The sequence below is a fragment of the Chrysemys picta genome, chromosome 12 (assembly GCF_011386835.1).
Source record: "Chrysemys picta bellii isolate R12L10 chromosome 12, ASM1138683v2, whole genome shotgun sequence".
NCBI classification, from domain to species: Eukaryota; Metazoa; Chordata; order Testudines; family Emydidae; genus Chrysemys; species Chrysemys picta.
The window spans coordinates 52015899-52031004 of NC_088802.1; the positions used below are offsets into that span (position 1 = coordinate 52015899).

At 41.1% G+C, this 15106-nt stretch overlaps 1 protein-coding gene across 2 annotated transcripts in view; it reads left to right on the plus strand.

The window, feature by feature from the left end:
* Window positions 1–7273: 7273 nt before the first annotated feature.
* Window positions 7274–15106, plus strand: part of MAP2K6 (mitogen-activated protein kinase kinase 6) — a 76831-nt gene continuing 68998 nt past the window's right edge. The window contains exon 1 of one of the 2 annotated variants that reach the window (XM_005282964.5): window positions 7274–7762. In XM_005282964.5, coding sequence (XP_005283021.1) covers window positions 7747–7762 — 16 coding nt within the window. In that variant the 5' untranslated portion in view covers window positions 7274–7746. Of the gene's footprint in view, window positions 7763–8221; window positions 8318–15106 lie in introns of those variants that run through there. The other variant, XM_065563699.1, reaches the window with a different exon arrangement.

Genomic DNA, 15106 nt, shown 5'->3' on the forward strand with positions numbered 1-15106 from the left:
GAATATCGTGGAAAAGTAAAAATGGACCTTGTTATTTGCGGTAATAAGGTCCATTAATACTTCTCTGCGATTTTCCGCTCTCGGCTGCCCGGGCTCAGAGCTAGGGCTCTCGCTGTCAAAATTGTAGTGGAAGCCTAATATTGAGGGATCAGCAATATCACAAATTAAGTAGGGCCTTATAAATAAGACGTTTCTGTTTTGCATCCACATTTACGACTTACTCATTTATACAGAACTTAGAAGTAAAATAACCACTCTTCACCTGTGTTTGAAAGTTACCCAAGCACCCTAAGGAATGACATAGAATTCAATTGAGCAGGGGCTCTGAGGGCAATGCTGCTGTAACCCTTCAGTGACAGGAGGGGCTTCTTTGAGTGCAGACCTGGCCTTAGACAGCCCGCTGAAAAAGATTTAGGATGGTGAGGTGGTGGTGGTGAGAGGAAACAAATGTTGACCAAAACAAAAACAAGACAGGGTAACTTTTGCAAAGGGAATTTTGCTCTTGACTTTACTGGGAACAGGACCAAATCCTGGAAAGTGATAAAGATACAACAGCATTATAAATCTGGACCAATGCCTGTTTGGAGGTTAGAGTGGAAGTTAAAGATGGGAGGATTTTCAAGTGTCTTCTGCTGCTTTGTCCTTGGGAAACTGAATGCAAGGATTTTCAGACAGAGTCGGCATAAAAACTGGGTAATACTTTTGCAAGAGCAATCTTGTTGCCGGTGTCCCTGTATTTTAAAATGTAAAGACTGCTAGGTCTTCTGTTTGCTGGCGTGTCTAATATTACTACTGTACAGTACCAATTAGCTGGAAAGTTGGCATATTAAACTCATTAACTGTCGATGCATCAGGCCCTACACCTACATGCACATCAACAATTAGGTCCTGCTATTGCAGAGACCTACTCCACAGTGGTCAGAGACAATCTTTGCTTAGGGTACGTCTATACTTACCTCCGGGTTCGGTGGTAAGCAATCGATCTTCTGGGATCGATTTATCGCGTCTTGTCTAGACGCGATAAATCGATCCCGGAAGTGGTCGCCGTCGACGCCGGTACTCCTGCTCCGCGAGAGGAGTATGCGGAGTTGACGGGGGAGCCTGCCTGCCGCGTGTGGACCCGCGGTAAGTACCTTGTAGTTCGAACTAAGGTACTTCGACTTCAGCTACGTTATTCACGTAGCTGAAGTTGCGTATCTTAGTTCGAACTGGGGGGTTAGTGTGGACCAGCCCTTACAATCTAAGGCCTGGCTTAAACTTAAAAATCAGCTCAATCTAGCTATGTCGCTCAGGGCGGTGAAAAATCTTGCACCCTGTGTGATAGTTAGTTTGACTCAACCCCATGTGTAGGTGCAGCCAGACTGATGGACGAATTCTTATGCTGATTTAGCTACTGCCTCTTGGGAGGTGGATTAACTACACAGATGGAAAAACCGCTCCCATTGATGCAGGAAGCAGACATGCCAAACCCGAGAAAAAAAACGCAGAAATTGGGCTTGGTTTTGGCTTAATTGGCTTGTGAGTTGCTCGTTGGCTAGTTTTTGGCTTGAAGCTTGTTGGGCTTGTAGCTTGTTGCTTTTTTTTTTTTTTTTTGATCGGCTCCCAGCAATAAGGGGCAAGTGTGGGGGCAAGCAGGGGCAAGGGGAGGAGAGAGTCAGGGGGGCACAGCGGGCCCACCACAGTCCCAGACTGCACGCTGGGGTGGGGGTGAGGGGGTAAATCTAGTCACATAGGGTGTTTGGGTTCTTAGGGATTGGCTTGTTTTGGCCTTGTTTTGAAATGGGATTAGCTTGATTTTTGGCTTGTTGTGAAAGTCGGGGTGCTTCTTTACTACATGAAAGTTGGCAACTGTGGCAGGTTGTATGCCACAGCTGTGCCACTATAGTGCGGACCTACCCTAGGGCTCGGATCCTGCAAAGACTCGTATATGTACTTAAGGTCATGCATTGCAAGTACTCAAGTGAGTAAACTTTATGCACAATGAATTCATCACGGCAATAAAATAAATGCAGCCACCATTACCACTCAAAAGTTACACATCATGGGGGAATAAAAGACATTAACCAGCAAAAAGCCCCTCTACATTTCATTATTCATTGTGTTCCAGCAGTGTAGGTTTTGCTCCTATATTCTGTTTGTGCCTTCCCATCCACGGTATATAACAGAATGCTGTTGGGATATATCAACTTTTATGTGCAAGCCAGTGATGAAGGAGCATGTAGAAAGTGTTGCTAAAACTGCAATGAAAGATATCTCCACCTTCTACAGGGAAAATGCATTACAACAGATAGTCTGGCATGGTCTCATGGTGGATGTGCTTTGAACGGCAGTCCAAAAGCTAAAAAGTGAAAAATCAAAAGGAATATCACTTAGTATGCCTCCAAATCCAACCACCTACTTTTAATCCAAGGATTTAAAACAAAATAGAAGAAAAAGACCAACTCAATACTGATCTTCAAACTGGCTAGGTTTTTAGAATGCTGCCAAGTTGCTACAGCAATGCTTGAAGGCCACACATGCCACTATTAATTTAGCTACTGTCTTGTAACACTGCCATTCAGGATGTGTTAGTTAAAGGTCTGTCAGCATTTCCACAATAAACCCCTAATTTCGGGGATTTATTGCTTGGTTGTAAAGATTTTCTCTAATATGAAACTCGGCATGTAAGGTCTCCAAGAGGGGCATATTTTAAGCCATTTCCCTTCCCTCCCGCCCCCCCAAACAATCACCCTGGACATTAGAAAGTTATACAAGCATACAGCTAATTGAACGTTGCCATATCCTTCTTATTTTTGCCCTCATAACTAAAAATGGCAAAAATACCATTTGCCAAGTGACTACTGCACAATATGGTTTAAGTCACTAGAGGCATGTTGGAAGGAAAAAAGGGAGAGAGACGAAGTTGTGGTATAGAAATCTGCTACAATACACATTTTCCAATGTATGGAAAAAGCATATTATAATAATGACTAGTAGCACTGCTTGTAATTATAGCTATGTTCCTTCTGAACCCTTTATGCAGGACTTTATACCTCTGGTATCCCTATATTTTGTGTATAAAAGTTACAGCACCAATTTTGCTGCAAGTCTTTTAAGCGTGTACAGCTCTTAGAGCCCCCAAAACAAAACTTGAGATTGTTGAAGTAACGTTTTACACTCCTATAATGAAAGGCAGCTTCGTTATTTAAAACAACATGCAGGGAATAGATATGGAAGGTGGGAACCACTTTAAAAAAATCTGCTTTAAACAAAAGGAGGGCTTTTTTTTAAGTGGTTCCTACCTTTCAGTTAGGAAGAGCCCATCTGCTGTCCACCACCCCTATTTTCCAGTATGATGGGGCAAACTGTTCACCACTGATAAGATTTGCTGTGCAGCACAACAGAAATGGCCTCTGGCTCCTCATTTCATTGGCCTCTGTGTGAATTCTCCATGGGATCATTGGGACAGTTGCCTCAGCAATCAGCATGGTGCAAACCCTGCCTTGAACTGCCTCTTTCATTTCAAACTCAGAATAAAGCTTGGAGCATCTTATCCGCCTGAGAGAAAATAAGAGCTCAACCCATCTCTGATCTATTTGCACCATGCACTTCCACCTGCGTGCTTCACACTTCGATTGTATTGTGTCCTAATTGAGTGTGTCAGCTCCCCAGACATGGAACTGTATTGATGATGGGCCAAATCCATCCCTGGTGTAATTCCAATAAGTTACACCAGGGATGAACATGCTCCTATGTGGTCTGCAAAGTTCGATGAAGAATCTACAGTGCTTTATAAATAATTTCTGGAATGGATCAGTTAGACGGAGAAGGCAAGATTTACACAGGAATAGATCAAAGTTACATCCACTAGGATCTCCCATTAATATTCATCCCTAAGCTTGATGTCTACATCCAGAATTTGAGCTCCTAGATTGGCTGAAGAAGGGTCACTCAGCAATATTTATTTTTGAGGACCCGAGTGGTAGCAGTGGGCCTAGACACTGAGGAGGTGCAATTGCCCCTACGCATAGGTGCAGCGTAACGACATGCCCTCACTAAAAATAGCAACGTAGCTGTGTCAGCTCCAGGGCTAGCTAGCACAATCTTGCCCAGGCCCCTGGCTACATACTCTGGTGGCTAGTCCATGCCGACGTGGCTACACTGCTATGTGTAATAAGCTGGCTCGATTAGGGTGACCAGACAGCAAGTGTGAAAAATCGGGACGGGGGTGAGGGGTAATAGGAGCCTATATAAGAAAAAGACCCAAAAATCGGGACTGTCCCTATAAAATCGGGACATCTGGTCACCCTAGGCTCGATCAAAGCTACCTTGGGGTACGTCTATATGTTCCTCCTGATTGCAGTGTAGACACAGGTCAGCTGTGATTCAGGATCTCTCTGTTCATCCCAGGTGGACCCTCATTTTGGAGAATGATCACTCCGAAGTGAGGCATTTTGCTACCCCTACCAGCATGCTGTACACACTACAAGGACAGCTTTTACGCAGGTTGCCCCAAGTGCCAATGATACAGCATATCAACATACAATATGCTTTTTAAAAAATCCTGTCCCACATGAAGGCTTTACCTGATAAGAGACCTATAAGCAGCTGTTTGGGTTTGTCAGCTTTTTACTTAGTACAAGATTTTAAAAAAGCCCTACATATTGACCTGGAAGTTTGGAATGACGTTTTCAAACCAAACCAAACGTGAATAATCTGACAAGAGACAGGAAACTAAAAGCTAAAGTTGACACTTATTCCCTTCCTCGTTATATTGTGCCTCCCGTTCCTCATAACTAAGGGCTCGTCTTCACTGCAGGGTTAATTTGAGGTATAACTCGAGTGTTGCCCATTGCCCAACTCCTGTCCATGCACAAAAGTCTCTAGCTTGCGTTAAGTGTGGTTTTAAATTCAAGTTAAGTGGTTCTGCGCACTGCACAAAATCATTCTGTGCCGCTTGAGGGTTTTGCAGTGTGACTGTTCTCACGCAAGCTAGACTAACTTGAACCAACGTATGTTTGGGCTGTAAGCGGCTTGGAGGAGACACGTAGACCCTGATGCAGCTCTCACTGGTTTTATTCCTGATTTGTGCCCAATTCTGCGCGCGCACACACACACACACACACACACTTTAAGCACATGAACAGTTCCACTGACCTCAAATTAAGCATGAAGGTAACTCTTTGCAGGATCAGGGCCCTGTTAGAAGCAAGATCACATTCAAAACAGTGTTAAACTTCCATATTCACTTACAGCCCTCTAGATATACATCTCCTCAATATATGTTCCATTCTATGCATCCGAAGAAGTGGGCTGTAGCCCACAAAAGCTTATGCTCAAATAAATTTGTTAGTCTCTATGGTGCCACAAGTCCTCCTGTTCTTTTTGCAGATACAGAGTAGCAGCCGTGTTACTCTGAAACCTAGATAATAGTTTAACCTAGAATGTATTAGGTTCTTCTTCATTACTATCAAACCCTAACTTTTATACTGGTGTAGTTTTAGAAAGTATTCTAATGCTACTGTCTCATTAATACAAACTATTCTATAAAAATATACTACTCAGCATATCCGTTATTGAAAACTGTTGGGTTTTTTGGGGGACAACAAAACCAAAGCACACATGATCACTCTGAATAAAATTGCAGCAGAAAAATAGGCTTGCTGCTCTTTGAAAAAACAAAACAGTGTTACGGTATTTTCTTAGAGTCAGATAAAGACATTAAGAAGAGCCCCCAGCTGGTTAAAGACTGTCTGAGTTCAGAGCCTCTCTCCATAAAATAGTTACTCAATATAAGAACTTCGTAACTGAAAAATTGTATGTCAGACCTTGACACACCACCTGAAAAAATGAATGGAATAGGACTTTAAATAGAGCCATTCATTCCCATGATATGAAGAGGACTTCATATAAAACATGTGGTACCCAGGCTGTCAAATTTTATTGTGAATTGAGAGGTCAAGGAAATATAAGGAAACGAAGGAAACAAGCACGATTAGTTTTTATACATCTATAATGCAATAACTGTGACAGGCACTCCTGAATACAGGCTTGAAGAAAGGGAAAACGTGTTTGTACCCTTCCGTTTGCTTCTTTATGATGCATAAAAGGACGATCTGGATAGTTTTCATTCCTCCTTTCAGAATTATTTTTCTCCATGGTTGATTTTTTTTGGGTAGCCTTACAGATCTCAGTAAATGGCAAGTCTGATCTCCTCTGTATCTGCTGGAGGAATGATTGGAAAACTGGAGTGGGAGATTTTAATAGACCTAACTGAAAGAGGAATCGTTGTTGAATCTGTAACAAAGACAGGATTTCTCCCAATGATGTGTTAGTTAAATAGGTGTTTTTTTTTTAAATGAAGTATTTCTACGGCACTGTCTCCCCGAACTGCCTCCAAATGGCTTTATTGAAACTTGCAGCATATACTCTCTCTCTCTACATTAGGGTGACCAGATGTCCCGATTTTATAGGGACAGTCCCGATTTTTGGGTCTTTTTCTTATGTAGGCTCCTGTTACCCCCCACCCCCTGTCCCGATTTTTCACATTTGCTGTCTGGTCACCCTACTCTATATATATGCACCAGTGTCTCCCTTCCTCTTACGTGTTTAAAAATTGTAATCCTCTCTTTTTTCCTTCCCATCACAGGAGAAACAGCATAACTAGATTGTAATGTGTTTATTTTTGTGGGTGGGAGCGAATCAATGTGCTGTATGCATGTCAAACACTAACAGAGGGAAGGCCAAACCGAAGAAATAAGTCCAGCACTTAGTTCAGAAAGCAGTAAATTCCGTGGACATTTTTATTTCCTGGGGGAGTTAATTTCATAATCAGGCTCCAACTCTTGAACTCAGCAAGCTGCCCCCTACTGACAGTTTCATTGATCCAGTGGGACATGGCTGTCCTTGGAGGCTGCTGGAGGAAGGAGACACGGTTTGTCATTGTCAGGGAGTTAGGACCAAAGCCATGTATAGGGCTTAATGTCACTGGACTCTGCTCCACTGGGAGCCCGTGCATAAGCATTGGTGAACTGTGTTCTAGTCAACCTGTGTTGCTAAGCAGACAGGCTGCTGGATTTTGCAGCGACATGCATAACAAGGAAGGACTATTCTTAACTACCATAAAACAGAAAAATGCACACACTCGCCAAAGGAATATTGTAACTAGGGCGATAGTAATCTGCATCTCCCCCCGCTGATCAAAGCCACACTGACTAACCGGCTGCTGCTGCCGTGACACTCCCTGTAAGCACAAGGACGTGCAGTCGTTTGTGGCGAAGCCGATTTCTGCAGTGTGAACGAGACGATTATTTTTTGCAATGCATCCAGATCGACTGTGCGGTGCCGTGCAATTTTTGCAACGCACCACGGCAACTGTCTCCCCCTTAAGGAAGCGTTCCATGGACTTCTCCGGGAAACTACATTACCCAGTGATCACTGCGGTGCTCGTAGGAAGGACGTCTGCGCACTAAGATACTCAGATCCAAGTTTGGAGCTTTTAGCTGCCAGCCCTGGCCCATCATGTAGGTGCAGCAGAGCCTTCCCTTCCATTGCAATTGGGAAAAAAATTACTTTGCAATCTGTTTTGCAAGGTGTGCAATTGCACCGCCCCTCTCTGCAAAGAGATCTGCTGCAGCAAGTCAGAAAAACTCCAGTTGCATGAAGATTGAGCGCTTGCAGTTTGCATCTTTGTTGCAAAACTAGCTACAGAAGAGAGGCAAGGCAAAGTCTTTTGTGCTCCCCTCCCCCATCAAAGCAAAGGGGAAAATGTCTCAGCCGAGAGGTAAGGATCCGACTTCTGTTCCTTGCAAAATATGCAAAAAGGCATGCATGCATTTTCAAGTGCATGAATGCAATTTTCGGGATGCAATTGCATTTTGAAGTTTGAGGCTTTCAATAGCTTTCAGTTGCATTTCCTGTTTAGTATGTGCCTTTTTTGCAGACACACACAGACACACTCACACACACAGTTCCTGTAAGGCAGGGCTTGCAGTTCAGCTGTGCATTGACGTTATTTGCATTCTTCTGCTGGGATTACCGAGCTCTTTTTGCCTTTTGCATAGTCAGGACAGATAGAGAATGTTGAAGAGCAGATGCATGCATTACTGTATATATTTGCAAAATAGGCAAAATGCATCCGAACAGCGGATAATTTCAAGTGCAACATTAAACCAAACTTTTTTAAAAAAAAAAAGGTCTCTGCAGGGGATGGAAGGTGAAACTTGAGTGGAGTCACTAGGAATTAAATATATACCCATGTTTCCATGAGAAAGTATTGTTCTGGTGCCAGTATTGAGATCATTTTCCACCGACACCTCCCACCCCCATTTAATATCTGGTAAGTTTTGGTCAGAGGCAGTGAGTGTGATATCAGATCGCTGGGAATCTGCATTGGAAAGCTTTTGTTTTATTTCGCCTCTAAAACAGGCTGTGTGGGATTGGGGCAGTGCTGAGTTTTAGAAGCCCTGGGGACTTGGAGAGAGGGCTCTCTCTTGTTAAACCTTTGGTTGTTCAGGACTCATACTGCTTTGTATCCCAAGGGGGGGGGGGGAAAGTTGTGGGCGATTTTTTTAATTGTAAAAATACTGGGGAAATGCAATAATCATCTCAGACAGGTCTTGAATAAGTAGGAGTCACCGTGCACGTAGATGCACCTATTTGTCGGCGACGAGGTTCCTGGGTACACAAGATGAGCTTTGAGCTGGCTTTCATATGGAAGCTGTTTATTCTTGCATTTTGCAGCCATCAGATAGTTTCTGGGGGTGGATTAGAGACATTGCCAGCAGCGGACACTTGGGAAGGTGTTCCTAGAACTTTAGGGCAGTCTGTCCTGCAACCTGAGTGTCAATCAATACACTTTGACTAAGTGCAGTGGGAAAGGACATGGTGAGAGGGTAAGCTTATCCTTTAACTCAAGGGGTTGCTCTCATATTTCCCCCACCCCATTTTTGCTTTTGTAACAGAGGTGTTATATAATTTATTCCCAATTTGGATTGGCTGCAAACGTCTTTTCCAGCCAAGTGGAGAAATGTAAAAAAGTTTCCAACAGAAGGAGCCAAAGAAGTTTGATCACATGAAATAGAACAAGAGGATGCTCACAGGACCTGTCACTAATGAGACCCCAACCTGCTGAGCTGTAGCTCATAGGGGGGAATCCTGCCTCCTGTGCAGTGGGGAAATGGAGCGATGGAAGGTGGGTGGGGCGGGTTTTTTTTTTTTTTGTGAGATTCCCCCAGCCACAGAGTTGGAAAAACTGATCACGCAGGACCAGATGCCTAGTAGAAAAAGAATTCTAAGTAAGTTTGCCTAGTAAAGGGAAAGAAGCCCATTTCTGGTTTTAAACTAGCTTTTTGCGTTTCCCAGCAATAGCCCTGTCAGTTCCCTTCAGTACCAATAAAATGGGAGTGGACAAGTAGCCAACCCACAAAACATTATTTCAGTGAATAGGCTCATTCTTGAATCCCTTTTCCATCCATCCCACTCTCAGCTCCATCATACGAGTGCCTTTAAGTTTACATTACTTTTGAATTGAGTCATCAACAGCCTTCCCCTACCTCAAGAAACTATATTGAAATAGTCATATTCTTCAGACTGAAATAAAGGCATAACATATGTTAGATCATTTAATATTGCATATGAAGTTACCTTTCCAGGCTTGTCAAAATAAAATTTATTTATTGATAAGCTCCCGCCATTCAACTCTGGAATCCCTGCTCCTTAAGTCATTTCCAACAACTTGTTCTGAAAAATTGACAAAGATTATGTTTAATTTGGTTTTGGTGCTTTTCTTCACAATGGAGACAATGCAGTGAAAAGAGATTGGTCACTAAGTTGACATATGTATGTACCAGAGCAAGTCTCGTCCTTGGTTTAAATGAAAGATCAATTTTTTTTTTAAGATACCACGTATTTATACGTAATTGGAAATAAAATATTCCTATTCCATCAAAAATGCGTAGGCAATAGATTTGAGGGTAGAGACCATCCTCGGTAAAGTTAATTTTGTTAATTGAGAGAACAGTCTTATACAGATATATTTTCATTAATGTGTTTATAAACACATTAAGGTTCAGAATTCCAGTGCTAGAATTCCAAAGTTTTGTGGCAGCTAAAATATAAATTAAGAAGGAGGCTCGTGAGAAGATACAGAATTCTAGCATCTCAAACATTAAGCAGATCACTGGGAAGACATGATTTGCTTAGTTTTGTTATTCAAGAAACTAAAACTACATTCCTATGTATGGAATTATTTCCCACCCTAAAGAAAATGCACAAAAAAAAGTGAACAAAAAGAACTGGAAGCCTAGAATTTATATCCAAGTATCATTTCTGTATCCCAGAAGTTAATGCCACCTTGATGTATGCAAAATAGTACAGAAGATTATCTGTTTGAGGAAATTACAGTACAGAAGAATTAGAATCCGTGCCATGGAATACATGGCTGTCACAACTAATAGGCTACTACAGAAAAAGAAAGTGAGGAAATCCCTTATTACATAGATTCCTTGCTAAACACATGAACGTCAGAGGCTACAAGTCTGAATTAATACGTTATAGCATAGATATTTATTGTAACATCAGTTGCTGTTTACTTTTTAAATCCCTATTTAAAAAAAATCTGGTTGAAACTTACAGGTTTTTTGTTAGAGAAGTTCTGATCACAATACTATACTGAGATCAGAGTGTGAGATAGTAAATTTACTTACATCCCAGTTCTTTATTTCAGTGATTCATGTTTAGTTTTTTTTTTAAATCAAGTTAAAATGGGATGCTGATAATGTGAGAAGCTAGTCACGTGTGACTCACTAACGTGTACTTATGGACTTTGATCAAAGGAAGTGCACATGTTGAATGTTACATTTTAGTTATATTCCATTGTTCATTTAATTTTTTCCTGCTCTAAATAGTAACTGAACAGGTATAAAACAAAATAGTAACTCATGTTTATCATTTTTGCGTATAGCACCCCTATGGGTTGCTGCTGGTATAAAATTAACCTCTTCGAAGCCTTGTAAAGATTCAGGTTAGTTATGTAATATCCACTTTTCCTCCACAGTGCTATTTCAGAACATCTTGCCAGCAACATATTGTCCTTACATAGTCACTTGGCTAGGCGAGAACTTGCAAAAGCAGCATACAGTAATGCTTGTTGTAGTCCAGGAGGTTTGAAACTAGTGAGTTTGTCTAGGTGGGCAGATACTGCAAATGTTAAGTTACTTGCAGGAATTCTGCCCTTTTAGTTTGTAGCGTTCCCCCCCGTCCCTTTTTTCAAAGAGGATTGATTAGGGTCCCTTTGTTGTGTGTGTTGTATGGAACAGTACAGTACATTTTTTATTATGTGATTGGCCCCTCTAACAGAGCTGTGTTAAGAATCGAGAACACATTTTGCATTTAAAAAAAAAGTGAATCTCTCACACGACACAGGAAGATATTTCAGTTTTCCTCACAACTATCAGAGGAATTTTCCCAGGGTGAGAAAACAGAATGTGAAACTGAAGATTAAGGGGTGGAAGATTGCTGCTCGGCTATCAATCACTTAGAACTGACCAGTATTTTGAACAGCTGACTAAGTGGGAGTGGTTATAGCTTAGGGTTCCCCCTCTCTTTTGCTAACTTAAGCACATGCCAGTGGTGGCACTATACCCGTGCTTTTGATAAAGCAGCTGCCAACATCACTCTCTGTATTACCTATTGGTAGCCTTGGCAGCATTAGATTTTTAATTGGTAAGCGTCAGTAAAAGTTGATTTCACGGCCCACACAAGCCAATGAAAATGTTTTTCCATTGATGATAATCAAAATGTACGTATAGGCAAAGTAAGAAAAAGCTGCTTGAAAACTTTTTAGAGTTAGATTTAAGGATATTTATTTGGTATATTTTGACATGTAATGTTGACAATTTCTGCTTCAACTTTGAGTCACAAAGTCTCAAAATTATTGTTTGGCCACCCCCTGCAGTTTCTCACAACTGGAATATTTAAATAGATAAAAGCCGGAAAAAAAAATGCTTAAAAATAGGGCGTCAAGAGATTTAAAAAATTAATCGCACAGTTAAAATAGAATGCCATTTATTTAAATATTTTGATGCTTTCTACATTTTCAAATATTCACTTTATTTCTGATTACAAATATTTGCACTGTAAAAAAAGTATTTTTCAATTCACCTAATACAAGTACTGTACTGCAATTTCTTTACCATGAAAGTTGAACTTACAAATGTAGAATTATGTACAAAAAACTGCATTAAAAATAAAATGATGTAAAAATTTTAGAGCCTACAAGTCCAATCAGTCCTATTTCTTGTTCAGCCAATCACTCAGACAAACAAGTTTGTTTATATTTGCCAGAGATAATGCTGCCTGCTTCTTGTTCACAAGGTCACCTGGAAGCGAGAACAGGTGTTCGCATGGCACTGTTGTAGCTGGTGTCACAAGATAGTTACATGCCAGATGCACTAAAGATTCATATGTCTCTTCATGCTTCAACCACCGTTCCAGGGCACATGCGTCCATGCTGATGATGGGTTCTGCTTGATAACAATCCAAAGCAGTGCGGCCGGACGCATGTTCATTTTCATCCTCTGTGTCAGATGCCACCAGCAGGTGGTTGATTTTGGTTTACGGTGGTTCAGGTTCTGTAGTTTACACATTGGAGTGTTGCTCTTTTAAGACTTCTGAAAGCATGTTCTACACCTCGTCTCCCTCAAATTTTGGGAGGCACTTCAGATTCTTAAACCTTGGGTGCAGTGCTGTAGCTATCTTTAGAAGTCTCACACTGGTACCTTCTTTGTGTTTTGTCAAAGCTACAGTGAAAGTGTTTTTAAAACGAACAACATGTGCTAATCATCATCATCCCAGATTACAACATGAAATATATGGCAGAATGCAGGTAAAACAGAGCCGGAGACATACAGTTCTCCCCCAAGGAGTTCAGTCACAAATGTAATTAACGCTTTATTTTTTTAAACGAGCGTCATCAACATGGAAGCATATCCTCCGGAATGGTTGCCGAAGCATGAAAGGGCATATGAATATTTAGCATATCTGGCACGTAAATACCTTGCAATGCTGGTTACTAAAGTCCCATGCAAACACCTGTTCTCACTTTCTGGTGACACTGTAAATAAGAAGTGGGCAGCATTATCTCCCATAAGTGTAACAAACTTGTTTGTCTTTGCATCTGAAGAAGTGGTTTTTTACCCACAAAAGCTTATGCCCAAATAAATCTGTTAGTCTTTAAGGTGCCACTGGACTCCTTGTTGTTTTTGTAACTACAGACTAACATGGCTACCTGATACTTGTTTGTCTTAGCGATCGGCTGAATAAGAAGTAGGACTGAGTGGACTTGTAGGCTCTAAAGTTTTGCATTGTTTTGTATTTGAGTGCAGTTATGTAACAAAACAAAAAAAAAATCCACATTTGTAAGTTGCACTTTCATGATAAAGAGATTGCACTACAGTACTTGTATGAGGTGAATTGAAAAATACAATTATCATTTTTACTGTGGAAATATTTGTAATCAAAAATATAAAGTGAGCAGTGTACACTTTGTAATCTGTGTTGTAATAGAAATCAGTATATTTGAAAATGTAGAAAACCCCCCCATCCAAAAATATGTAATACATTTCAATTGGTATCCTATTGTTTAACAGTGCGATTAAAACTGTGATTAATTTAAGTTAATCGCATGAATTAACTGCGATTGACAGCCCTACTTAAAAATAATCAATATTCATATTTTATACATATTTACATACGACTATAGAGTGTTCTGCCAAGCCTGTCTATCAGGAAAGAGGTGCATGCTCTGTGCTCACCCTTTACCACCAGGTCATTTCTGCAGATGTTGAAAGTGGAAGAGGTGCCAGGTGCATTTGTCCCACATGTTTTGGAGCTGAAAGCGGTTCTGTGAGCACACCCTGTACCGGTGATAAGGAGTGGCTCTGGCAGAAGGGCTCCTGAGGGTGCCCTTGCACTGCTTATATGTTTGATGGGAAGTTTTGTTGCCAGCTGGCTCTGGTTTTAGGAATGCGAGAGCGAGCGGGGTTTGCAAAATGCCAGTTGGATGTTAAAGTGTGCAAGCCTGTAAGGTATCCTGTCCTTCGATCTGTGAGCCACTTGACACCCACTACACTCTAATAGCATGGGTGGAATGGCTGACGTACTTTCCATGTCACCAGCTTTGCATAGTGCCTTGCAGACCACTTGCTGGTTATGAGTATTTGAGAAAATGGAAATGTTAAAATAATTTGAGCAATAAAAGTGATAAAGTAGGGAAAGGGATAGGGTGGAGTAGAGACTAGTGCTCTTTTTGGGTCTCAGATGACTAAACCTCACAGCAACCTTGTGATATAGGGGAGGGATATTTTAAGAAGCACATCACTAACCACTGAAATGCAGCCACCTCTGGGGTGAAACAAGACAACTATTTAGCAGCCTCTTGAAATATCTTCAGCTATTTAGGAGAAGGGAGTGAAGATCATCATATTCAATTAAACCTGCCGGAGGGATTTAGAGCAGTAAATATTAATTCTGCCCACAGACACTGGAATTAAAGGGATCCAGTCAACATGAAAATTATATTTCTGTCAAAATTTGGTCTGTACTATAGTTACAAGTAACATCTATGATGATTGTGGGGGGGGAGGGGAGGAACACTTTCCCCCCAGTATTTTCTTTAATAATTTAGTTTCTTCCTTGCTGAAAAGATCCTTAATAAAATTTTTAAAAAATAGTTCTTAAGTATTTTTTTTTTATAAGAATTTTTTTTAAAAAGGATTTCAAAAACAACTTCAGAACCATACTATCTGAGAGTGGTTTGCCAGAAACAGAAATTGTTTTAAAGTAGTTTTTTTTAAAGTCAAGTTATAGAGGAACACTTTTAAAAAGTAACATGGGACCTTGAATGATCACAAGGGAGACACAGCTGAGGCCCTGATCACGTGTCGTTGAAGGCACATTGACCATCGCTGTGTCTGTTACCATATTTAACTTTTGTTGCCCTTGTTTTCTCATCGTTCTCCTATCCCTCCTTCCAAATGCGTTACCTGACTGCGTGCAGTAGATTTGTTGTTGTAGCCCTGTTGGTCCCAGGTTATGAGAGGGAGACACAATCACCCACCTTGTCTCT